This window comes from Rousettus aegyptiacus, unplaced genomic scaffold, assembly GCF_014176215.1.
Source record: "Rousettus aegyptiacus isolate mRouAeg1 unplaced genomic scaffold, mRouAeg1.p scaffold_m13_p_13, whole genome shotgun sequence".
NCBI classification, from domain to species: Eukaryota; Metazoa; Chordata; class Mammalia; order Chiroptera; family Pteropodidae; genus Rousettus; species Rousettus aegyptiacus.
The window spans coordinates 13,255,329-13,283,147 of NW_023416288.1; the positions used below are offsets into that span (position 1 = coordinate 13,255,329).

The 27,819-nt window shown below is 36.0% G+C and overlaps 1 protein-coding gene across 1 annotated transcript in view; it reads right to left on the reverse strand.

Moving 5' to 3' along the window:
- Window positions 1–27,819, reverse strand: part of ABCB1 (ATP binding cassette subfamily B member 1) — an 80,054-nt gene that overhangs the window by 21,964 nt on the left and 30,271 nt on the right. Inside the window, exons 8-20 of the mRNA XM_016148017.2 lie at window positions 23,138–23,262; window positions 16,609–16,780; window positions 14,770–14,883; window positions 14,525–14,635; window positions 14,239–14,364; window positions 13,931–14,134; window positions 13,451–13,621; window positions 11,243–11,404; window positions 10,249–10,425; window positions 9,596–9,742; window positions 7,196–7,303; window positions 4,476–4,553; window positions 1,966–2,049 (exon numbers count right to left, since the gene is read on the reverse strand). Of these exons, the coding sequence (XP_016003503.2) occupies window positions 1,966–2,049; window positions 4,476–4,553; window positions 7,196–7,303; window positions 9,596–9,742; window positions 10,249–10,425; window positions 11,243–11,404; window positions 13,451–13,621; window positions 13,931–14,134; window positions 14,239–14,364; window positions 14,525–14,635; window positions 14,770–14,883; window positions 16,609–16,780; window positions 23,138–23,262 (1,779 nt within the window). The remainder of the gene's footprint in view (window positions 1–1,965; window positions 2,050–4,475; window positions 4,554–7,195; window positions 7,304–9,595; window positions 9,743–10,248; window positions 10,426–11,242; window positions 11,405–13,450; window positions 13,622–13,930; window positions 14,135–14,238; window positions 14,365–14,524; window positions 14,636–14,769; window positions 14,884–16,608; window positions 16,781–23,137; window positions 23,263–27,819) is intronic.

Genomic DNA, 27,819 nt, shown 5'->3' on the forward strand with positions numbered 1-27,819 from the left:
TTCTGGGACACTGCTCTTCTCCCTCACTGGCTATTTCTTCTCGCTCTTCTTTGCTGGTTCATCTGCATAGCCCTGAGCTCAGGACCCATACTTTGCCATCTTCTTTAGTTATACATGCTTCCTTGGCTACCTCTAGTCTCACAGCTTTAAAAGCCACTCATGCACTGAAAAGTCCTGGAATGTCTATTTCCAGATCAGACTTCTCTGTCAAATTCAAGACTTGCAACTCCACCTGCCTTCTTGACTCCACTTGGAGATCTAAAGTGGGCATCTCAAACTCACCATGTTCCAAATAGAACTCTTGATTCTCCCCCCTTAAAATTGCTCTCTAATAGCCTTCACAGTTTTACTAAAAAAGCAACTCCATTTTTTTTCAGTTGTGCAAGTCAAAAATTTTAAGGTCATTCTTAAATCTTCTTTTTCTTATATCCTACATCCAACCAACCAACATATTCTGTTGGCTGTACCTTCAAAATATATCCAGAATATGATTATTTTTTATCACCTTCACTATGAACATCCTAGTCTAAAAACACTACCATCCTTACCCTGGATTACTGCACCAGACTCCCTGGCTCCACCCTTGCCCCCTTCAGCCTATTCACATAACAGCCTTTAAAAATTTAAGATCATGTCACCTCACCCCTGCATTCATAACCCTACAATGGTTGCCCATCTAATTCCAGATATAATGCGAACTTCAACTCTCATGACTCTTCCTTTCACTCATTTTACTCTAGCCACACTATCCTGCTTCTGTTTTAGGGTCCATCCTCAGGGCCTTCATACTTGCTGATCCTTCTGTTTAGAATATTTTTCTAGACATCTGCGGGGCTTGCACCTTCCCTTCAGGCCTCTTGCATACATCAACATATCATTGAGGCCCTCTTTCCCTGATAACTAGCCAGCTCCTATCCCCATATCCTACTGCCATTTTTTCCCATAGCTCTTAGGGTGATCTGACATGCCATGCAGACTCCATAAGGTCAGGGTTGTTGTCTGTTTTTGGAAGTTCAAAGTTATTTCAAGCAATGCACATTCGGTTCTGTTAGGTTCTATACAACTTGGTCTAAACCTCAATTTTTGTTGACATGTTTGCTTTCAGCAAACAAATCTGTATTAAAACAATTCCTAAGATTTATATTGCAATTTTACAAGTCTCTGTGTGCTTCTATATTCAGAACCTAATTTATTCCTGCAGAAGATCCATACATTAGTAGAAGAAATGTTACAGATATCACCTTATAGAAAGATTAAGAACCAAAGATTGATAAGGTTCAAGGGTGAGAAAGATGGCAGGGATTACATGTTTTTGTTTTTGTTTTTTCAAATTTGACATCATCTTGTGGATTTTTGCTATAAACAGTTGTAGTTGTAGAAGAAATTTTCACTTCATCCATAAATTGATATGTCCTGGTTCAACGGTGTCTAATTATATCAATTAAAGGGATTTATATAAATTTTGTGGCAAAATGTAAGCTTTGTAGTCTGATAATGTTATTTCTTTTACCCTTGCTTTAAATTTTTAATGTGCTTTTCATTCATTTCTTTCCATCTTTTTTTGAGGTTTTCTTTCCTCCTTTCTGAACTCTAATGACCTTAAACTTGCTTACGGCAATGACACACGTTCTTTTTGTTGGAGGCAATTAAAATTTTCTGTTGATTAACTGAACATTAAAACACACTGATTCTTTTCTAAATACCTTTCCATATGTATTTTGTTAATTGCATGGACAAGATGACAAATAAAAGAAAGCCTGTGAGTTATCCACATATTAAACAGTATACGATGTTCAAATAGTTAACAATCGGCTCTAAGGCATATGATATATTGTGTAGGTTAAATGTTTATTTAACGTTTTCTTAAAGATGATGAGAACTAACATATATAATGAGAAAATCAGTTTCATGCTAAGATTCAAAATGGCCAATTAAGACAAACACCAACAGAAAGGAGGCACGTACCCCTTTCACTTGAGCAGCGTCATTGGCAAGCCTGGTCGTCAATGCTCCAGTGGTGTTTTTAGGGTTATCAAACCAGCTCACATCCTGTGGCATGGAAAATGATTTGATTATTGTAAAGCCTTATTTATGAGACTCTTAGCTCTGAAGACAATGACGGGGTCAGTTTTATTTATCGTTTACATCCCTTGCATTTAGCACTCAGGATTTGACACTGAATGGACAAGGAAGGGACTTATTAGGCAAACGCATAAATCACTTCATTTGTCAAAAAATTTTTGTGAGTGCCTATTTTGTTCCAAATTTGACTTCTAAGTGTTCAATCTATATAGCAATGAACAAAAAGGACAAAGTTGCTGCCTTCATGAGGCCTAGAGCCTTGAGATGGAAGCCACAGATAAATACTTACCATGCCAGATAGTAATAAATGCTATGAAGAAAAATAGAGTAGGGTAAGAAGGAAAAGTGAAGAAAGGTGGTATTTTGTAGACTATGGAAGGGACAGAGAAGGCCTCTCTAAAGTGATATTTGGGCAGAGACCTGAACAAAGAGAAGGATGAGAATAGCTGAGAGAAGGAAGAAATCGCATGTGCAAAGGCAAAGGCACATTCGATCTGTTCATCTAAAGGGGTCGTGGGGGTCACACCATGTGTGAACTTACAGCCACTGTAAAAATTTCAGATTTTACCCTGAAAGATATGGGTAACTTTCAGCAGGTTTTGGGCAGAGGGCTATAATTTGACTTATATTTTAGAAAAATGAATCTCGCTTTTGGGAAGTGAACCTACTAGATTGAGATAAAGATGGAAGCAATGAGAGCAGTTAGGAGGCTTTTGTAACACTAAACAGATAGAAAGGAGTCAAGGATGACTCAGGTTTTTAGCCTGAACAACTGACAGAATGGAGCTGCCGTTACTAATATGGGGGAAGTCTAGGTAAGGAATGAACCCTGTGGGAGGGGAGAGTTTAAAGTTTAATTTTGGAAATGTTAAGTACTAAATGTTTATTAGACATCAAAATATAGACGTTAAATAAACAAGTAACTATAGTTCAGGAAAGAATATGTAAATTGGGTTAATAAACAACAACAAAAGAAAGCTAAATTAAAATTTCACATTCAACATAAAACAAAATTTTCTTTATAAAACCATTTATATTTTTAAATACACAAATACTGAAAAGATAGTCAGTTTGAAGTATAAATTTATTTCTATTAGAAAAATAACTATGGTCCTAAGAAGTTATCTGAACTGGTGATTTGCATTAAAGCAGTATCTATCATTTTCCCCAAAAAATCTTTAAGAAAAAAACAGCATTATAACTTATTATAGCATGTGTCAAATTTGCTTTTTAAAACTGTTAAGCCTCTAAGTACCTCCTCCACTGGAATGTAACTTTCTTGAAGACAGGGTCCATTCAGATTTGAATGACTTATAGTTCATAGTATTATATCTTGTAAGCAGATGACACTTAATATATGCTAGCTGGACTTAATAATTTATGGAGAGAGCATTACACAAACCATCAGCTCAGCTTCCAAAGTGTAATGGACCTAGGAGTTGGCCTGAGTGCTGGTGGGATAATGGGGCATTTGGCCCTAGACCAAGGTCAGCCTCAAGCCTAAGTAGAATCTCAGCTATTAATATGGTTTGACTGAGAGTTCTAGGACAGGAGCCTCCATCAAGGAGTGCTCTCTCACTCATAGATTCAGTTCTGACTCTTTCAGTCACTAGCTAGCAATTCTCATAACTATGTCTTCTTTTTAAGTGGCAGTGGGAGGAGCAGGAGAGGACTGAGAAACAAAAGACAGCTGGGAAAATGAAAATGTCATCTGGATATCCTAACGCAGCAAACTGATGCTTCTCAGGCAAGGTTTGAGTAACCCTGGTATTTCTGCGGTGTCCTCTGAAGCATCATTTTACTCACTGGGAAGTGATCAGTGTTTTTAAAATGAAAAGTCATATACAAAATTTCCATGATTGTTTGAACTGGACTGCTTAGGGTTACATTCCCAGAATCTCCTCTCTCCTTTTCCCCCAGGGGTTTTGAAAGTACAAAATGCAAGAGGCATTAAATTCAGCCTTTATCAGCTAGTGACACTGCAGCTTGAATTAGTAAACCGGTCTAGCCCCAGCAAAGAAACTGGGCAATGAGGAAATGGGCCATGGGGATAAATTTTGATTTGCAGGAAAAAAGGGTAAAAAGAGTGTCACTTGGTAGGAAGAAACACAAGTATCCTGGGTTTCCCAAGGTAAAGAAGGAAAGAAAGAAAGAGATGAGGGGTATTGAATATCTCTCTGCCTACTCTGCCTATGGCTGCTGAGACAAAGCACACACAGAGACAGGGTGACAGCAGGACCTCTGAGCCTGCATCTGGGCAGTGGTTTGTCTGCATCTGTGAGAAGAGATCTAGGGAAGAGCAATGCAGGAGGTGCTCCAAATAACCAGACGATACCCCCACTGCCAGAGTCCATGGGGCCCAAGTGGGGAGTTCTGCACATCAGTAAACATACCTGTCTCAGCATGGATCTGAAAACCATGTATCGTAGCCGCTTGGTCAGGATCTCTCCTGCTTTGCCAAACAAAAAGCCCTGTGAAGAACAAGAACAAACCCACAAGGAAGGGGACTTGTCAGACACCCGGCTGCTGATCACACAAAAGGAGAGGAATTTGATGTCATGGCCGAAGAGGACACTAGACAGCATCAGAAAGCCTGATTTTAAGGGTTGTCTACATTTTGGTGACTGTATACAATGGTGCCTAACTGCACTGGTGGCATAGCCAGGAGAGCCCAGTTTTGAAATTGATGTTGCACTCCCCAGCTAGGTGGCAGCCCATTGGAAATTTTTTTCAGAAATGTGGTTCTTTGTCCCCCACTCCCACCCCTCTTTATTTCTCCCAGTGAACCAGGGTCTGTCACTAAGGAAGCTGAAGCTGTTCCCTAGTCAGGGGATGCTCTAAACAGGGTAGCTATATTATGTATCATCCAAACCAGGACACTTTTAAAAGTGAAAATGGGTTCTATTAATAATTATACAAGGACCTGAGGTGTACTGGGAAAACAGGAATATACAGTCTCCTGGACATAAAGGATGCAGAGAACAAAGACATCAAATTTTTAGTTTCCAAGTTTGAAAAAGCTAAAGCCTAGGAGAAAAATAGATTGGGGAAGAAGGCTTACCAAGAGAGAATTTTCTGTACTACCCCTCCCATCCCCCAAGGGTATAACCTGTATTTGAGAGGGAGGAAGGAAGAAAATCATTGGGGGAAAAATTGAGTAAGCTGTGATTATGCGCCTATGTTTGGCCACCTCTGAGGGAAGGACAACAGAACTCTCATCTCAATGAGTTGTGGATACAGGACTAAAAGGAAACAGTGTTCCTCCTTTCTTTCTGGAGCTCTGCTAAGTGTCAGTTTACAGATGAGGCCTGTCACACAGTGGCATGGGGAAAGCACAATGGAAATAGCTGGATGGTGCATCAGGATTGAGTAGGCCCTACTAACAGGCTCAAGTTTCCTGCAGAATCAGAAAGTGGAGGAGGACTCCCGTATGTCCTCTGTGTTCCCAAGTAGCATGCTGGACACTGTGGAGAGAGGGAAGAAACACATGCAAAGAGCACAGGTGAAGAAAGAACTAATTCTTCTAAGTGTTCCTGATAAAGGAGACAGCCAGGTCGGGCCATGTAAATGTAGACCAGATGGGGCCACATATCCCTCTGGTTGCCAGCACAAAATAGATCATCACCCCCACCCGGTGCTGTAATGCTGCATAACCCCTCTGCTAACATAGATGCCAACCCAGGGAGAAGGAGGGGAGGGATTATTAGAATGAGTTTAAGCCTAAAATTACTAAAATAATTACATTTGTTTAGATGACCAGACACATTTTCTGCTATTAGACTGAATGCAATATGAAATATCTTGCCCACTATAGGAATATTACTGTTGTTATATTGGAGACAATATAAATGGAGAGCTAGCTGTTGTTATGTGCTTCCTGTGACACTATACTTTACACATGTTATCTCATTAAGTCCTCATGACAACCCTATAATCACTTTAAGAAGAAACTAAGGTTTAGGGAGGCTGATAAGCTGCCAGAGGCCACAGTTCTAACATGGCAGAGTTGAAATCTAAATCCAGGTTTGTGAGAATCCTTACCAGAATGGGAACCCAGAGCCTGAGATTTCATCACCCACCAAGCTCACTCCTAATGTTTCTAAATGAGGGGCTGGTCATTCTAACACTGGGCTTGGTTCTGTATCTACACTTCTGAGGCCCTAGGATTCAGAGCCTTCGTTCTCATCTTGGTTTGCCAGGTAGGCTCCAGTCTCTCCACGCATCATCATGTCACAAACATACTGTTTTAACTGCTTTGGCTTCACCAGTCTCAAACTCCAAAGTTTAAGGGAACAGCTCAAAGCCTACCTCCCTCTAAATTCTTTAACCAACTTCACCCTCAGCCATCTTTACTTTCTACCCACTGCTACTGCATTAAGAGTTGGCATAGCAATCTTGTATACCATTAGAGCATCACATCTATTACAGTAAGGTCAAATGCCCCAGTGAGACTTTAAGAACTTAGTAATGAAAGAGTTCAGTCTTTTTCTTTTGTACCTCCTATACAATGTCCGACCAATGCTCTTTCTATTAAAAATATTAATACATGCTTAAAAATTGTTAAATAAAGAGATCTATTCAGAATTTTATGTTAAAAATTACATGTGGCTAATTGTTCATTCATTCATTCAATAAGTGACTGAGTTTTGCAACTGCCTCACACAGGCCTGGGAACCTGGTCTCATTATCTCTTAATCATCTAGATGCAGGTACCATTATCTCTATCTCATAGATGAGGAGACAGGCTTAGACAGTTTAAATTATTTGCCCAAGGATACACAATTAGAAACTGGTTCAACCTGTATTCAACTCTAGGTCTAACACTATAACTCATACTGCCTTACCATAACTAATCTTTGAGAGTTCTTAATTTCTTTATTTGGTTTCCTCTGACTTCATTAATATTTTAGCTGGGGGAGGTGAGGGTAAAGAGAAAGAGGTAACCAAGGGAGCTATCTTTGTTTCAAATATCCCAAAACAATTGGCTGCTAATAGCCCAGTTAATATAGGAATGATTCTACTAAAAAGCAAATTACACAGATGTTTATAAATTTGCATTGTTGAATAATGATGCATTTCTCAAAATAAATAAAGTGAAAATGTAAACATTTACCTGAAGGAAAAATGTAATAAAAGAAATAATTCCAAGGATGAGAAACAACAGTGAAAACAGGTTACTATTCTGTCGTTTTGTTTCAGGATCATCATTTCTGGTAAAAATCTGTTAAGAAAATATTGAAAAGGCTTTCAGTTTGATCACTAAAGAAGTCATCCTGAGTCTGACTCACTTCCCGTTTAGTACAGTATTTGGGGGTCAAGAGAGCCTATAATGGAGGTCAGGGTTGGCTTCCTTAACCCCAAATTTAAAGGCATATATATATTCACTGAGTCTGTCAATCATAAATCAATCCGACACTTTTTTTGCTCATACTCCTTCTTTGAGTAATGAGTGCCACAAGTGCCAGACCTGCTATGTAAAGTAGATATGAAAATAAATACTCTCTTCTTCCTTTGAGAAAAATACATTGTATGGTAATTCATTATTTTATAATTTGAACATTTCAAACTCCCAAGGTGTCTGGAGACAAATCTGCTGATGTGGTCTTGGTGAACCAGAGATAGGTGGTCATTCACTCAGCCCAGGTTTTTTAGAAAGAAAGGCAGTTCCCTGAGCCAGTCTTCTTACAGGATGGCCAGTTAGGTAGCCAGTGGGGAACCACCACCAGCTGACTCAACACCACACATGGAGACGTTCCCAGAAATGGTTAGAAAAGTTAACAGGATGTCTTGGGCTCCAAGAACACAGAGAAGAACTGCCTCACAGGGAAAGAAAGCAAACATCACCCTTCACAGCAGGTCAAAGTCAGTCCTGCAACAGAGCCACATTCCTAACCCAGCCCAGACAGCTCTACCCTTTGTAAAGAAAAAAACTTTTTAGAATAAATTGTCTTGATTTGTCATTCTAACAAAAATAATAGCTACTAATCAGTGAGCTCTTAACTCTGTGCCAGACATTATTCTATGCAAATTCATGTACGCTATATCCTTTTATCCTCACGATCATTTACTGACGTTTGTTTTATTATGATGACCATTTTACACAGAAGAAAACTGAAGCACAAAGAAGTTAGTTAACTCATCATAGTAACAGTCAGCAAGTGATGACCCAAGGGTTTAAACCCGAGTAATCCAACTCAGAGCCCACAACCTTAAACTCTCTTACAAACCTTCAGTGAGGCAGATGGCTGGTTGCCTACCCAATATCTAGGAGCTAATGTGTCAGCCCTGGACCACCTGCTTTCAGACCTATTGTTACATAAGGTATGTGGAAAACAAAAAATCCTTAAATTGAGTTTTGTTACATACAGCTACATCCATTCCTAACTACTCAAATTCCATTTTTTTTTTTCTGATAATGTCGCTGTCTGCCTCTCTGCCTGTGATGCAAATATTAGAACAGAAATTGGGAAATGTGGGTAACCAGTCAAATGTTTGTCAAGTTTTACTGCTACTTTTGCACTACAATGGCAAGGTTGAGTATTGGCAACAGAAACCGTATGGCCTGCAAAGACTAAAATATTTACTATCTTACCTTTTACAGAAAAAGTTGGCTAACCCCTGACCTAGTACATATGCTCCATGTAATCAGATACTTTATCTCCTTCTTGGTACTTTTCCAGTATCTAGAACAGTACCTGACACAAGGCAGACACTGAAAAGTTATTTCTTGAACGTATACATTAAACACACAAATGTCAACCTGAAAGTTAGCCAGGCATGGGTAGACCTGAATATTTATCTTGTTTTTTTTTAAATAAATATATAATGAAAATTCGTATTTGGTCTATGTTTTGTGTAGTGATCAATCTCTTTTTCCAGAAGTTAGGGTAAGGATGTCCTCAGCTTGATGTTTGAACTTTAGTCACTAAACAAAGAATTCCTGCCTGGATTGCAGCTTTATTACTGAAAATGCCATCATTAAAAGTAGGTACAATGAACATACGACAATCTCAATTTTTTGGAAGCCATTCCATTTGTTTTCATCTAAACAGGGGGATGGACATCTTATGGAGGGAGCATGCTAGGCCTATTACATCCTGATAAATGTGTATATCAGAGAACAGCTCCCTCTCAAGCTGGTCTGACAAATACACGAGTAACTCTCTCTGCCTACTGGTGATATGACAGTTCATGAGGTTTACTCAAAGCCCAGTGATGGCAGATAAGGGATAGCCACCTAGTCAGTTTCAATGAATATACTTCAGGGATTTGGTCCCCAGGATCCTAGTAGAAACCAACTGCCAGGACGAAGGAAGATTCAAAAACTTAGCTTCTCTATCACATACCAGGCTTCCGTTCTTATATCTTCAAGCTGCTTCGTTTCATATGAAGGTCCATGGAGGGTGTGTGTGTGTGTGTGTGGCTTTTGTATACAGTCACAAGTCACAAATATGAACAGTTCATTCTTTAGTTAGGACTCACAAGCAAATCCAAAAAGTAAACAAACACTTACCCCTATGATCTTTGAAAATATTACTGCAAATGCTGGTTGCAGGCCTCCATTCACAAGGGCACAAAATACACCAACCACAAAATAAGGCCATTCAGTTATATTCAGCTTCAGAATCCTCCAAAATGAAACTGAAGGAACACTTTCATCCTGGATAACACAAAATATTACAATAGGCTAGTCAGAAAAAGAACTGGTACATAATTGATTTCATGAGAACAGTTCTTCCATATTCACAAACATTTTTAATGAATATATCTAATCTTATTTCCTTATTAGTTGATGGCTATTTAGCTTTAAAATGACAGATTCTGTTATATTAGTCCTCTATTTTTTAAGGAATAAAGATTTCCACAAACATTCAACATTTGGAACGTGACAAGAATATTTACAAGTAAGTATAAAGTCCCATTATAATCTGTCTCTTTACATTATAAATTTTAATTCTAAAATTCTTGCCCTACAAATTATCATTCATAAATTCTAACCCAAGTCTAAAACATTGAGATTATGGTTTGTGGAACACTCTGGGGGAAAAGACAGGAGGATTCTGGATAACCTTTTATTGTTCCTACTCCTACCCCAGCCTTAGCCCACCAAATTAGGGCAGCCACAGTGGGAGAGTTGAAGACATAACTCTACACACTCCTCCATACCAAGGGTTCTTCTGTACTAAGCTTTCCATCTTGGCCTTGTGGTGCATGGATACTCCTGCGGGTTGATCTTCTTCTTATCAGACTGGATCCCGAATCTTTTGGAGACATTTCCAAAGCATCCATTTCACTTTTGGATTCACTAATTTCATTTTCTAATTCAATCTCATTTCCTCTTGTCTAAAATAAACAAGATATATAAGCTGGTTAGACTCAGTTAACCAAGGAAAATTAATCACTGAATATCAGATATCAAGGAAAATGGTAATCTGAGTAAATACAGGAAAGGATAAGGTTAAACTGCTGTTTCATTTTTTATTTGTAATATATTTGAAAACTAAGACTACTAAATAAAAATGATTCTCGATAAACATCCAGAAATAACATGGCATCCATTCCACATAGCTTATCTAGTCATCTCCTTTTTGTGAGTGTTTTTGGCTCAATCATATTTGACTATTGCTGTCAACAGAAACACAGCACAAGCCATACTGTAAGCCACAGTTACATCAAGTTAAATTTTCTCAGTAGCCACATTTAAAAAATGTTAGAGAAGTAAAAACAATTCTAACATTTTATTTAACATAATATATCTAGGACATTAGCATTTTAATCAATGCAAAATTTATTGAAATATTTTGTATTCTTTTCTTATACTGTCTTTAGAATCTGGTATGCATTTTCTACTTAACACTTCAATTCAGATTAACCACCATTGTACCCAAAAGCCACATGAGGCTAATGGCTACTACAGTGTACAGTTCACCGTTAAACCTTTAAAACTTTAAAAAAAATTTTCTCTAATTATCCTTCTTTATTTCCCCTCCTTTAAAGAAAAAAAAATATCTAAAACACTGATCTAAGCCTGAATCCTCCAAGTATTTTCTTCTCATTTCTAAAAATAATCAAGTCAGCTAAGATTTATGTATAACACTAAACACGGCAAAATCAGCATATACCAGAGACACTTTAGGAAAATCCTAGAGTTAGATTATACCTGCATTGTGACAAGTTTGAAGTAAATGCCTTTCTCTTTCATGAGTTCATCATGATTTCCTTTCTCCACAATTACTCCACTATCAAAACCAGCAATGACGTCAGCATTCCGAACTGTAGACAATCGATGAGCTATCACAATGGTGGTCCGGCCTTTTCTGGCCTGAAGAGAGAAAATTTTGACTTTTGAATGCAGGTACAAGTATATGCAAAAATTCATTTATCGACTTGTATTTGCTGAACATCAATGCCTTGGATACTGTAAAACCATCTAACCTATGTAAGGTAATCAATCTCTGTCTTCAATAAATATATAATCAATTGATAGTGATTTAAGTGATGTTTTATTATAATAAAGATACGCATAAATGATAGTCACATATTAATATTATGTATGCCTCTAAGTATTTTACTTAACCTCTATCCGCCTGAGTTTATAATAATATTCAGGGGCTTATACAAAGTAAAAAGCCCTACAGCCCAGGCATTGGACATTCCAAGTAAACACAGGTCGGTGTTGTACTGATGCATGCTAGCCAGCCATCACACTTGGGAATCACAGTGTGCCATCTCACAGGACATTTGGATGATCAAGATGGACAGTAAGTGTGAGGCAGCAAGGTCTGATCTTCAGTGTCACAATGATCTCAACTCAAATCTTAGTTCAGCCATTTATAAATTCCAGGATTTTATCCAAATCTTTTAACCTGTGGGAGGCTCAATTTATCCATATATAAAGTGGGAATAATAACAGCACTCATTTCTTAAAGTAGTTGTGATGACTAAATAAAATAATGCACATGAAGCATTGTGATGTACACACAGTAAGTGTTTAACAAATGACACTGATGTCTAGATAGAAGCTGTATGGAAATACTGAAGAACTACGTCAATGTTTACAAATAACAATTCCATTTTTACTTTAATGTAAAACAGAGCCAGATAATCAGAACTTGTCTGAGATTTCTTTGGCCTTTGTAACTCCCAATGCTTATGATTTTTGTTACTCTATATTTCTCTCCGGGAACTAGCAATAAAATTCTCAAAACAGTTATCAAGATCAATACAAAAAGGAGAAGTGGAAAACTCTAAGAAGAAAAAGAAAATACATGTAGAAAAATTAGGTGGTAGCTACTAGAAAGTAGAGAAGACAATGGCTCAATTCTTCAGATGTCTTCAAGAAAAAAAGAGGCATGTGGAATTCCCACCCAAAATTTATGTTCTAAAGAAAGTATTATTAAATGTAACCTTTTAAAATTATTTTTATTTATAACTTAAGACATAGTTCTACTATAGAGTAATAAGAAAACACAGATGTGAAATTACAGATAAGCAAAGTGAAGAGGGGAAAAAGCAGCCACAATCTGTCCCTATTTTCGTTTGCAAAATTTTCAGTAACCTGTTTTTTCCTCCCTTGACAATATAATAAGCACAGTGACAGGATGTTGAAAGGAACATGCAGTATTGTTTTGTTATTAGAGAGGGGAGTAGTTGGGACAAATATGAGTTCATGTTTGAATTCTAGTATAACACTTCAACTCAAAGCACTTTTAGGTTAAAAGGTCACCACATTCCTTATCCTCAAAGAACTAGATTGTATACCAGAGACACAGCACACAGCACAGGGCACAGCACAAACACTTAAATCCAATTTGGTGAATGAGTCACATGAACTCCGGAATTGCCAGAAGGTCAAACAGTATTGATAGTCAAAGACATTTCATGGCTCAAGTAAGTTTCCAAAACTATCAACTCCCTGGCCCTGTCTTGGGGATAAGAGGCTTCTGATTTCCCATAGAGTCTCCATCAGGCGTTTAACATCTTGGAAATTAAATGTGAATCTTTGGATCATAGTTTCGTCTTGTCGACAACAGTAAACACTTACAAAACCTAAATAACAGGATTATCTCTAAAGCTAAGTTTTCAAGATTACAAAGGAAGTTCGATTTTCATTTGGGTCTATATTTCTCATTGTTTAATTAAAAAAATTTGCAAGTATTTTTCAATGAAAGTTTGTTCATCCCTACTTAAAAAAAAACCATAAAGTTAAACAAACAGATCCAGAAGCCTAATGATTTTATTTAAGTATCAAAAGGAATCACTACAAATGACAAAAACTTTCCTTTTTAAAAAATAATATTAAGAATAACTAATAGTGGGATGTTCTTATGCTTACTAATCAGGTTGGTTTGAACCGAGGCTCACAGACCTTATCCAGCGCAGCTTGAACCACTGCTTCACTCTCAGTGTCCAAGGCCGAGGTGGCCTCGTCTAGCAGGAGGATCTTGGGGTTGCGAACCAGAGCCCTAGCAATGGCGATTCTCTGTTTCTGTCCACCACTCAGCTGGGCCCCTCTTTCTCCAACCAGGGTGTCAAATTTCTAAAACAGAAAACACAGGAGGATTTAATGAAGAACAAGTTATCTCAGCTCCTAGATGAGAGGGAATCTCTAAACAATGTAACCCTCACAGAGAAGACAGTCCAGATCCTTAAAACTTAGCAATAACCAATTCCACTTTTTAAAAATATGCCTACTACGAGTTGATGCTGCTAGAGCTTTAAAATCTGAAGTAATCTTGATTTCCCTTCTTAGGAGTTTCTTCCCATTTATAGTTTACTAACTTATCATGCATTAGGCCAACACTCTATGCCTTGAACCTCTAGCATGCAAAAGTCAAGAAGGACTTACATTAGGCAGTTTCATGATAAAGTCATAAGCGTTGGCTTCCTTCACAGCTTTCTCAATCTCATCCATGGTGACATTTTCACGGCCGTAACGAATGTTTTCGGCTATTGTGGTGGCAAACAACACAGGTTCCTGACTCACCACACCAGTAATTTCCCGCAAATACCTTACATTTATGGTTCTAATGTCCTGTCCATCAATACTGATCTGAAATAAAAAGTATAAATTTTATACATTGCAGAGTTGTAACGTGTGATCTGCAATGGTACTGCTGATTGCTGCAGCACCTAGTTCAGCAAAAGCCATCTCACCATGCCCTCTGTGGGGTCATAGAGTCTCTGCATCAGCTGAACTGTTGTGCTTTTCCCACAGCCGCTGTTCCCAACCAGGGCCACCGTCTGCCCACTCTGAACCTGCAGGTTGAGGCCCTTCAAGATCTACCAAGATGAATAAGAAATAAACTTAAAGGCAATACACAGATCCTGGGACTATAAACTGACAGATGAATTTAAAACTAGGTTAAAATATACATATTTTTTTAACAACAGAAACTATCTGATACATTGTTGAATCACTGATTAAGCAGTCATCTTGTACCTTAACTTCTTTTCGAGATGGGTAATTGAAGTGAACATTTTTGAATTCCAAATTTCCCTTAATATTATCTGGTTTGTGCCCATTCTTCGAATAGCTGTCAATGTTTGGCTTCTAAACAGAATAAAATTTCACAAGATTACTAGTTTACAATCACTGCTTTGAATGACATTTGTGGAGATAAAGTTACCAAGAAATCTACTTTTAACTCTTTTAGATAGGTGGATAAACAGCAAGCCCAGACTTACATTATCAATTATCTTGAAGATTTCATAAGCTGCTCCTCTTGCATTTGCAAATGCTTCAATGTTTGGAGATGCCTGTCCTATACCAAAAGCCCCAATTAATACGGAAAAGAAAACCTGAGGAATGTGAAGAGAAACCCATTAAATTATTAAGATAGCATTTAGTATGATTTTTTTCATAATTCTTCTTTCTTCTAACATGATTGATAAATTTAAAAATGGCAAAGCAACATATATAAGTACTGGGTGTTAAAAAATATTATAAAAATTTAAATACTTTTCCATTTAGAATGTAGAATTACTCTTACTTGTTCAGTGAAATTATAGTATAACCTCTATAAGACCAGAATATTACAACCTAATATTTTAATATTTTTGGAATGGTCAAGAATTTTGGTTTAGATTATTGGTAGAGGATGGTGGAAACAAACCCTAGAAGGAGATTCAGAAGGTCCAGGTCTGAATCCTGGAGTGAGCACTAACTAGCTTTGCCTTCATGCAATTCTAGAGTCCTAAGTCATTATTCTTTATTAGACTAATTCTTTTTTTTCTCTATCAAACTATGTTCTCTTTGAGGTGTGATAAATAGGTTTTGTTTTTCTTCATTTTGCCAAATCAGTTTCTTATTGGTAAAGACTTTGTTTCTCATCAGAGTTAAAAAGAAGGAATATTACTATTCATTTATTTCTAAATCACACAGGAATTATTCAGTAATTTACATAGAAGGGATTTTGCTAAGTGATTCTATATTCATTTCTAGATTAGTCCTTGCAACAATACTGTCATTTGCATTTGGCGGAAGAGATAATGGAGGCTTGAAAAGTCTAGATGGATGTCCCAAATCATGCAGCTAAAAGTTGCACAGCTGGAATTTGAAACAAGCTGACCCGATCATCAAATCCTGTGCTCTTACTCACTATTCTGGATGCTTCCAGTTTGTAAAGCAGTTCTGGGTTCAGTGAATACTTGATTTGAAATTGCTTATTTACATCACAATTAAGCAGAATACATCTTTTATCACAACCTAGGACAGCATCACTATCCTAATGAAAGCTTTTTGGTAAAAACCATTTAAACTAAATAGCACCACACATTTTGGATGAGGCAACAGTTTGAAAAAACAAGAGACACAATTATCACACCTACATTACAAATCTGTTTCTTGAGAAAAGAAACTGTTTTAGGGGATCAGCAAAATACAATCTGTCATTAACTCAATATACTTGTGCTTGGCCTATGAAAAAGGAACTGAGTGACACTTCTAACAATATGTACTTTATTAAATCAAGATGCAGATTGAGCATGGTTTGTGAATGATTTCATTGTCTTTAAATAAAAAAGGATAGCATCAAATTGCAAGCTTTCTATACTTATACAAAGATCTATAAGGCAAAGAACCTCCAAATAGGACATTATTTTAGGAAGAGTAACAATTTATACTTCCACAAATTGGCAAGGTGGACTAGCTGTCATTCAAAAGATTTTGAAAAGTATTTTGCCATTTGTTGTTGTAAATGGTAATCAGGAAATAAAAATGAGGTACTTAGCATAGAGTCTGGCACAAAGAAACGGTCTCAACAAACACAAGTTCATGCTATAGAGACTGGTAATGCTAATATTATTTAGGCTACAGAATGAACTATGACAGCGGTGTCTACAAAAAAGACAAAAGTGATTGTTGAACACATCTAATTTCTTTTCCACTTTTTAACCTAGTAGTGAATATCTTTGTGTTATTCAAGTGTTCTTCAAAATATATTCTCTAACAGTCAAGCTAATACCATTCGATTTCATTGGCATTTTTCAACAGTGAGTCTTTTTTTAAAACATAACATCACTTACAGTGAGTACTTGTCCAATAGTATATTCTCCTGAGAGGACCAAGGAGGTCCCATACCAGAATGCCAGAGCATATGATGCATAGATTAGCAGGAAAGCGACACCAATAGAAATGTTGGCTGTAATAGCTTTATTTATCCCAATTCTTTTAGCTTCTTCTAAATTTTTGTTGTACCTGAGAGAAGTAAGAAAAATGATCATATATACTCATAAATCTTATGAAATGGGTCAAAAGAGAATGATGCTTATTGAGGACTTACAATGTACCCAGCCCTATGGTAGGTGTTTTATACGTATTTTCTCCTTTTGTCCATACATTGACCCCATGATGTTAGTACTATTTTAATCCTTTCTTGTAGAAGAGTAAACAAGTGTATAGAGATTAAGTAATTTGTGGGAGAGTTTTCTAAAAGCTCCTTTTTTGGATTTGGCTATAGTGAAATAGAATAATATTTAGCAAACTTTCAGAACTGGCAGTTTTGTACACAAGACAAAGTAGAACAAAACACTTGTGTTTTCCCTTTAAAATCTGCATGCCTTTTGAATTTATTAACAAAATGAAGAAACAATGCCAAAAAGTGGTCAAATAAGTTAAGTCCTTTAAAACTCTAAACATCATGAAAGTTTTGGAGAAAGTTTGCTCTCCATCCTGCATTCCTGTGGGACTACTGGAAGAACCAACTGAAAGGATGCATGTGAAGAAGAGTAAAGAAATAAAATGGAGTCACTAGAGTTCAGCTCCTAAATTATTAAAATCAAGTAGGCTAAGGCAGGAGGAAATGATTCTATTCTTGCTTTCACTAGCCAGAGAACTTTTGAGCTTTCCAGTCCTGTGTCAATGTCCAGACATTTATTTACCTGTAGATAACCCTCTGACTACCCACTAAAGGACTCAGGACATGACCAGACCTCCTGATGCCCATCCCCCACATCGCCCGGCATCCATCATCCAGACTGACATCTGACTGACAACTGTCCTGGACCAACCATTGGGCTAAGAACGAAGCACTGATTATTCTCAGGGATATAACTTTTATTATAAGAACTCTCAATTTTTCTTTCTTCTTTGGAACACTTCTGGGTTTTTGCCTAGCTGTGTTTACAGTTTGTAAACTCTAAGACCCTTGAATAAATCTTTGTCATTTATTTCTAGCAAAGCCAGACTCTTTTGAATTTGTTCGACACATGTGTAAAGGCATTTTGAAAGCTGAGAATTGCTATGTAACACTTTTTACATCTAAATAAACTGTAGAGTTTATCTTATTGCCAAAGACATTTATTTTAAAAAACACTGACCTGAAAAAATTATTTGGCTTAAAAATATATAACAATCCATCATGATATATCAGTGTCCCCAGCAGTCTTTCCACACATTGCCTATGTCCAGTTTCCTCGGTCAATGCTTCCTGACATTTGTCATGTCATGGTTGCTCACTGCTAGAGGAAGGGGCTCTGGGTTGGTGGTTTGGACCACCTAAAGCTTTCTGGTTGCCTCAAGGACTAGAAAAATAAAAACCTCAATACATCTAGAACTCTGTAAGCTATTCACAGCCCAAAAGTCTGTACTATATTAGCCAAACTTTTTTTTTTTTTTACAGCAAATACAGTAGATTTGGGGTTAATGATTTTTAAAATAAACATTTATGGAAATAAAATAAAATATTCAGTTTATTCAAATGTAAAAAAGTATTACATAGCAATTCAAATTTCACAAAAGAGCAAAAGCAAGGAAGCAAACAAAAACCAAAAACAATGTTGGAGTCCTCTGACAGGTTACTCTCTTTGCAGTTCTAATGATTTAAAGCTCAAGACCAAATGTTAAGTTAGTGCTTTTTATATTCTCGGACAGCTGTTAATTTCTGATGTTAAAGTTAAAGGATATGGTATCTGTAACTTTACCTTCCTTTAAAAGAAACACAGCAGACTAGTCTGCTTAAGAAGAGAGTCCTGGAGATAAGGTAAGGGGGCTCGAATTTAAAGAAAAGGGAGGATCTTTGCAAATATAAAATCAACATAGTATTATTAGAGAAATAGGATAGATTATAATTAAGCTTTAAGTCTGTCTTTCTTCTTTAACCACAGCTCCCGGTAGAACTTAGCACACTGCCTTAAAGAAAGGAGGAGCTCTGAATTGTTGAAATAAAAGAACTTATTTCTACATAATTCATATGCTGAGGTCTTTAATCCATAGAAACATGACTATATAATTATATTAATTTTCTTTAGAGGATTTTTCTATTGGTATGTACAACAGAGTTCAAGTCCTGCTCAGAAATGAGCATGCCTTCATGATTATTTTTTAACTAGCTACTTTACCAGTTATAAAAGTATGCCAAATGAAATTTACATGACCTGGCCCCAAGACCAAAGTTAAACAGAACCAATCGTATAGCGATAAAATAGTGATAAAACATATTATTAAAGTTTCTCCCTGCAAAAATGTCGATCCTTACCTTGCCAGTTGTAATCTTTGAACAAAAATATTATTTTTGAGAAATGTATTTCAATAGTTGACATATATATGTATATACATATATACATATATATATATATATATATATATATATATATATATATATATATATCTCCCACTACATGAGTTGATCTGAGGTGAAAGTACTAGGCATAAACTATATACGATTACATTTAAGGAACTTGAATAATTATGACTAACACCATGTTATCTCCTTTAGTTTGGTTCTTGCTTACCGAGACTAATGTAGAAATCATTTCACTGATTAACTGTTGTCCCATGCAGCCAGAGGAAACATTTGCATAGGAAGAAGCAACAACAAGGAAGTAAATCATTTAGATACCAGAAAAGATAAATAAAGAAAAGAAGTGCGTAAGGAGAGAGGAGATATAAACAATATTTTTACATATGCTTTTTGATTAGTATTTCAACAAAAGTCAGAATACAAAATCAGCTATTAAAATCATCCTTTAATTAAAAGCATGGTAATTAAAATAAGAGTTCCTAAAATGCACCAAAGTTATATAACAAAAACATTGATCTTTAGAAAAGATTTTTTTTCTTACATATTATGAAAATATTTATCAGTGTTGCATGCAATAGCCACTTATAAGAGAACAAGGAACAATTTTAGTTAAACAAATAGAAATCAATATTAATAGGCAAAACACACAAAGGAAAAAAAATTTAATTAAGGAGACTAAAACTATTCTATATGATTGAATTAAATTCATTTTAAATTCTGGTTAAATTTCCATTTTAAGAAATCCAGCTTTCTCCTGCACCTGGTCATTTGAAGAGAAAGACTAATAAGCTTGTAGTTACTCATCTATTTGGAAGCAGAGAAGGAAAGGGGATGAATGAGAAAGAAAATTTAAGGATTATATTTGGTCTCAAAATAGGTTTTTCAATTCTACTTCAAAATTATATTCCAAATTTATAAACTTTCCATCCCTCTCCTGCCTGCAGTCTAGATTGGGCCACCAGAAGCTCTCTCACCTGGACCACTCCAACAGCCTCCTCACCAGTCTCCCCATCTTTACTCTAGCTGCTCTCGTCTATTCACCAGGCCAATTATAGACAGAAAAATGATCTTAAAACAGAATGCGCACACTCATTCCTTTGTTTAGGACCCTCAACTGCTTCCCTTTGCCCTTGGAATAAAATCCTAACTCCCCACTGACCTGCAATTTCCCTTGTTTTGGCCTCCATCCACCTTGAACAGCCTCTCTTCACCTCAACCTTCTCTCATTCTACTGAGCTTCAGTCACACAAGCATAATATTTCCTAGAACACACCAAAGTTTTTGTCACCTCAGGAAATCCGGAAGACTTTTCTATTCTTACCTCTACCCTGGCAGGCTATTTCTCATCCTTCAAGTTTCAGCCTACATGAAATCTCAGAGGTGCCTTTTCTGACCCCGCATTTAAAGTAAATTTGCCCTCCTCATCTTCATCAGCACACTCCTTGATTATTTCACAGTACATTTTTAAAATCTATAATTTCATTCATTTCTTTGATGATTTCTTTCTTATCTTCCTTCTTACTTTTCATTCTTTTCTTCCTTTTTTTCCCTCCACCTTCCTATTTTGACTCAGAATCGCACAAGGGCAGACAGCCTCTATTTCCAATTCACTAATGAAAACCCAGAGCTTAGCACAGTCCTTGGCATGTGGTAGATACTGGTTAAGTTTGTTGAATGAATAAACTTTCAAGAAATGGCCAAACTGGAAAGAACCTTAGGCTATCAGGTTATAGTCCTAAATCAACTCTTAATCTCCAGACAAATGAATTTCCAATTTTCCAGGGGAAGGTATCATTTCAAAGATAAATCCCAGTAACTATTCCCTTCTGAAGAAGTGATTCCACACATATAATGAATCTTTGAACGTAGCTATGTAGGCCTATTTGCTTATTCTTATAAGTTGATCCTCGTTTTCTCTTAGGAAAAACTCTTTCTGTACCTAATTAAAGTACTCCATTTAAAATAATTTTCAATTCCTTTAAATTTTTAGTGAACTAAAATGATGAGATTTTTCTAAGTTCTGAATATTGGACTTGACTCTCATAACGTCTTTCCCTTCTACCCAGGTTACATCTCATAACTCACTAGTTTTGTTGCTTTAATATTTTTCAAAAATATATTTCTCAAACTTAATATGTCATTAATTGTAAGAAGCATTATTATTCTGTTACTTTATGTAGCATCAAGAAAGGAATGCAACAGGACATTTCATACATGGCTGAGACCAAAGGGCTACAGTCCCAGTATAATAAGCACATGCCACATGGAAAGTGACAGCAGGAAAACTTTTATGTCTCAATCTTGGCAACAGATAAAGGCATGAAAAGACAACCTCCCCTGGGAATTTGTATCAAAAAGCAGTATTTATGCAGATCTACAGTATGAATTCATACTACCAGTGTGGTTCGAAATCACCTAGATAAGGAATGTAATGGTGGTCTCAGGTTACTAGTGTCCGCAGCAAATGGTGCAAATACAAATCCTGCCTGAAAGAATCAACTCCCATAAGACCCATAGCAATTGTAACATGACACTGATTGTAAGATTTATCTCAACTTCAGAGATGATGAATTGTGAGAAAAAATGTATATCTCAGAATTGAAAAAATACTACATATTTTCTAAGTGTTCGCTGCTGGGGTTTTTTTTTTTCAATTTTTGTTTACTATTCTCACTTTTCTTTCCTTGTTCCACTTTTGTTTCCTTGTTCAATGAGCAAAACTGGAAAGAATCCCAACTTCATTCTGTGTCTGCTCAAGCATCAACTAATCAGAAAGGACTTTCTGAATAATCTCACTACATAGACTCGATAAAGTATTTCATTCCCCCAAATAATATTTAGCCCAATTGGTATACTAGATGTTTTTTGTTTGTTTGTTTGTTTGTTTGCTTTTGTTTTTGTTTTGTGGTTGTCTGTACCTTTCCTCTACCCCAAGAGAGGAACTATTTTATTTGATTGGATGTTTGCCTGGTCATTAAGCAAGACTTCTCATTTGAGTAGTAAGACATATTTCAAGGCAAAAGCAAAAACCTTAGCAAAAAATCAAGATAGTGTTTTCCTTTGGATTACGGCACTTGATCATCACAAATCTTTCTCTGAGGACACCTTTGTGCAGATGAAATATATCATACAAACAAAAAGAGTACTCCAAACACATGTGCACCAGTTTAAAGAATAAGTATACAGTGAATATTCAGGTAACCACAACAGAAGTCAAGAAGCAAAACACTGACAGAACTACAGAAATACCTTGTCATATGTTCCACACTCATTCCATAACTCTTCATCTTCCAAAGAGGTAACCATAGTCTGAAGGGTAAGTTTCCTTCTTTCTCTTTATAACTTACTTTCCAAAAACTATAGTTTAGTTTTTCCTATTTTCAAAAGTACATGTATATTCATAACATACTATAACACATGTTATTTTATATATCTTATGAACATTATAAATTTCAATAAATTATCATCTACACTCTCAGAAATCTAATAAAAAGGAATAGCTGCAAGAAAAATATTAAACAACATACAGTAAAAAAGATTTTGAGTTTTTATACAAATGTGATTTTTTAGTTATGTTTTTATCTTCCAAATCAAGGAGCATAACTCAACTGATCAGGGGCCTGGGCAAGAGGGGAAATGAACCATAGATTAACATGTCTGCAGAGATTTTACATGGAATACTTATTCAGTATTAGAGAATCAGGGATGGTACGTGTCAATTATATCTCATAAATAAGTAAAAATTAATTTGATGGAAAAAAATATCATCAGAGAGATAAAATACATTTCAACTCTAAGAAACTATTTTTACATCACTACTCACCTAGAAAATGATCTGATATAGCAGATTTACAAGAGTACAACTAGAATTACAACTTCTCCATAATATTAGATATGCTATAATATATCTACGAAGGTATTTAAAGAAACATGTATTGGAAAATACCCTTAAAAACAACACTATCAACCTAAAGGGCACATAAGATAACATAGAATTTAACATTTCTATCAACGTTAAAAAAAGAGACTCAAACCTTTCAAGTTCTTTCTTTTGTCCTCCAAATGCAATCACAGTTCGAATAGCTGCTAAGACCTCTTCAGCTACTGCTCCAGCTTTTGCATATGCCAAGAGTTCTTTATCAGTAAATGAAGATAATATCTGTTTTAAAATGCAATTTCAGATCATTTAAAAAGTTAACAAGTTAATTTTATAATTCGTAAAATAAAAATAAATATATACACAAATGCTGCTTGCATGTTAATATGTGTATAGAAAAAATCTGTCTTTTATTTGTCTTTGGTCATGATGTTCTAATTTTTAGTATATGTATTCCTTTATAAGTCATTTCAAATTCTTTTTGGACTGAGAAATGTATTATAAATTCAATTAAAAATTTATTTTCTCACTAAATGCTTCATAGATCCTCATTTAGGTAAAAAATAAACTGTGACCTTCGGGAGATTAATTATACAAAAGAAGGTATATACTATATTCATAATCAAATATAGAAAAAAGCCATTAAAGGAAATATGGTGTGTGCTCAACACAGCAATTGCTAATGGTACTCTAGTTCACAAGTATCAAGGGAGGCCAGAAGAATTCTGGGGATCAAACACTGTGCAGTGACAGAATTTCGAGAAAGTTTCACGTGCCAGGGGAAGCTGATACCCCTGAGCAAAACAATACATGTAGCCACCAGTGAGGTCTTTGTTTTATGGTTGCTCTTTGATCCTTCTGTTTAGTTCCTGAGCATTTATTCTGTGGAAGGAACAGTGCTGGGTACTTTATACACACAGGATCTCCTTTATTCTTTTCAATTGCACACTGAAGTAGGTACTATTGTTAGGTATCTAGTCAGACATGAGTGGCAGGAGGACAAAGGAATAGGAGTCCACCCTAGAGACCAACCAAAGAACACCCCAATGGTAGTAGAGTTCTGGGTACATTCATGTGCACTAAGCAAAGAGTTATATAGCAGCTAAATGTCAATCAAAATGACCTCACTTGCCAATCACCTAGGAATGTCCTTGTAACCACCCCATCATGGCCCAGATATAATGTAGACATTCCCACTTCTGGGTCTTTTTGTCCCTTAGTGGCCCTTTTTTGCTCTTTCATGGCCCTTTTTTGCCCTCTCATTGTTGTCTGTGTACAGTGCTCTGTTGCAGATCTCATATGCCACCTAGGGGCATGCTTTGTCGTTCTAAAATATACTTTTAATAAATCTGTTGACCTGTAATTCTTCAAGGCATCAATGAGGAAGAACTGAAGAAAAATGCTAACTATACTTCTGTATCATCTTTATCCCTTTCCCTCCCCACTGTGGTTTTATATATGAGGAAATGGGGAGGTGAAGAGGTTACATAATTTGCAAATAAGTTAAATATCCAGGATTCAAGTCTAACTCCATATGGCTTTCAAAGCCCGAATTAACAGCTACTGAAGAGATTTTCTCTCTGAAACCAGCTGCTGAAAAATGAATCAACTGGCATGGACAAAAGACTAAGGTTACTATTTATTCCTGGGACATCTATTTAGTCAACCATTTAACTAAAGATTACACATAAGCAATTCAAAAAAGATAATGATTAACAGTATTACTACTCTCTTTCAATTAATAATTTACAGGCATTTGTAGACCCATTAGTATAAGTAATACCAGCCTATTCCTTTTGTCAAAAAGCTCAGTTGTTTTGATTCCATCAGCATTTCTTTCTTTGCTGCGTATTCAAGTGAAAAAGAGCTGAATGGGTGGGTGAAGGCAAATGACCGTTAATTAACTATGTCTTATGTGCAGATACTGTGCTGCATGCACTTATCTAGATCTTCCTGGCTTCTCTAAGCAACTTTTGGGGGGCTGTCCCGCCACATTTGCCTGAAGCATTCACAGTGCTGGGTCTGAGTCAGAGTGCTCATTGCTATACTGAACAGACATGTCTGCATAATATAAGAGTCACATGCAATATACTTCAGCTATGTTTCTCTGCTCCTCTTAAAACAACAATCACCCACAACAATCACCTACAACAGAGGCAGCCAACAGTAGGAAGATCACTAGAAATATTTTGAATAAGGAGTTTCAAACATGCTATTTTAACTTATTATTAACTATATCAAGTACCATACCAAATTTAATAAACCAGGCTCTTTTTCTCTTCTATGACCTTCCATAAATATAAGCATATGCTCAGGCAAGACAATGGTGGAATTTTCATTAGTTTTTGTTTTGTTTTGCTGTTTTGTTGTTTTGTTTTTTAAGAGATTGTGTTTGTTAAAAGACAAAACCTATTCGAACTCTTCTTAGAGATATGAAAAAGGCAACTTCCACTGTCAGTCTAATATGAAAAAATAGAACGGTGATACTTCCATTATTATAATTACCCATATACACTACACAAAGTATCATTAATCCATCCCTTCTTCCAAAAGTCGATAATTTCTTAACAAAGCCTACTTGGTATTAATTTGAGATGTGAAATTGTTATTTCTATAGTTAAAAGCTATCTAATATAGGCAATTTTGTATTGTTTAAATTAATATATTTGGAAATAATATTTTTGACCATTAGGGATATTTTCACCTTTGCCTTTGTTCCATTTTTCCATTTCTCATGTAGGTTTTTTTGGAGAGTTTATATACTTTATATTTTCTTAACTTTTTTGAGATAATTATAGATTCACATGCAGTTGCAACAGATTACACAGTGAGATCTCATGTACCCTTCATCTAGTATTCCCCCATAGTGACATCTTGAAAACTATAGAATAATGTCCCAAACAAAAATTAAACATTGATATAATCTATCAGTGTTATTCAGATTTACAAGTCTTACTTGCATTTCACGTGTACTGAGTTCTAAGCAATGTTATCACCTATGTGGATTAATGTGACTATGGCCATGACACAGAACAATTTCATTACAAGGATCCCTTATGCTACTTTTTTTAGCCACTGGCACCATTTTCTTTACCCCTTACCTGTCCTCCCCTCCCTCACTATCCCTAACCCCAGGAAACCACTAATCTGTTCTCATGTCTATAATTTTGTCGTTTCGAGAATGTTATATAAATGAAATAGTATGGTATGTATCCTTTCAGGAATGACTTTTGTTTTTACATAGTAAATTCTCTAGAGAGTCATCCAGATTATTATGTATATCAAAAGTGCTTTCTTTCCCTTTTATTGGTGGGTAGTAGTCCATAATATGAATATACCACCATTTGTTTAACCATTCAGTTGTTGAAGGACAGCTTGCTGTTGTTGAGCAGATGTTTTTAGCCATTATTTTTTTTAATATTCTTTTAGCTCCACTCTCTGTCTTCTTTTGGAACTCCAATGGTAACAAATGTTATTGTGTTTTGGATCTTTTGTTATTGTCCCACAGGTCCCTGATCTTTTCATTTTCTCTGTTTCAGAATGGGTAAATTCTATTGTCCTATCTCCAAGTATGCTGATCCTAGCCTATCCTCTCCCCTCACGGAGACAGTGCCCATCCATCATGACTTTTATTTCTGCTGTTGTACCTTGAGTTCTTTAATTTAGTTTTGTTCTTTTTTTCGAATTTTTATTTCATTGTTGATATTTTCTATTTGTTTGTTTGTTTGTTTCAAGAGGATTCATAATTGCTTGGCAAAGCATTTTTATGATAGTTATTTTAAAATTTATATCAAATCATTTCAACATCTAATTTATCTCAGTGTTGGTATCAGTTGTTTTTTTTTCTCATTCAAGTTGTGGTTTTCTTGGTTCTTGATGTGACAAATAACTTTTTATTGTATCCTGGACATTTTATTTATTATGTTTGGGCTCTGAGTCCTATTTAAACCTTTATTTTAGCAAGCGGTAACCCTCTTTGAGTTTAACATGCAGTTTCTGGCTTACTTTTGTGAGTGTAGTTCTAGTAGCAGTTTAATATTCAGAGGCTTTGTGATATTATTTTGATCAGTGTGGTTTATCTGGAGCTCCTGGAGCTCCATTGACCCCTGTTTCTGAAACCTGAGGGAGTGGAGGTGGTTTCTCCAGGTCAGACCAGGTATCTCTTGCTGGGAGCAGAGTACAGGGTTTCTCCCACCTGTGCCCTACAGCTGCTCCGGTGTTTCTGGTCAGGGAAGAGAGTCATCAGTGCACATGTCTATAAAGGCTCCTTGGACCAGGAAGTTTGCTGTGACCAGTCCCTTCCTGTTCTGCCTTTTTGCTCTAGTGTCAAGCTCACAGAGTTGCAGAAGCTTCTGAGACTAGGCCACATTTCTTTTTTAAAATGGCTGACAACCAGAGACTTTAATAAGTTTGTTTGAAATCATATCAAAGTTTATGACAGAGTGAAGATAAAAGCTTAGATCTCTAGTTATAAGCCCAGGACTCCATTTATTAAATAAATAGTATCTGAAGTAATGTATAATTAATTAACTGTTAAAAGATTAACTTGCTGTCTATTTTCTTAACTAGAATGGACATCAATACATTTTAAAGTTTATCAACAAACACTAATATGAAGAGTTTGCCACCTGTCTTGCTTAACACTCTAACAGAAAAAAATCAATAACACAGAAAGCTTTTGCCAAATATTTCAGTTAACTGATACAGAGATGAAATTTAACTGCCAACACCACCATTTAAAACTTGTGTTATTCTGAGCAACAAAAAACCAGAATCCTCAAAACTTCAATTTCTTCCTCTGTAAAATGACCTATACTTCAAAAAGATAACATATATATT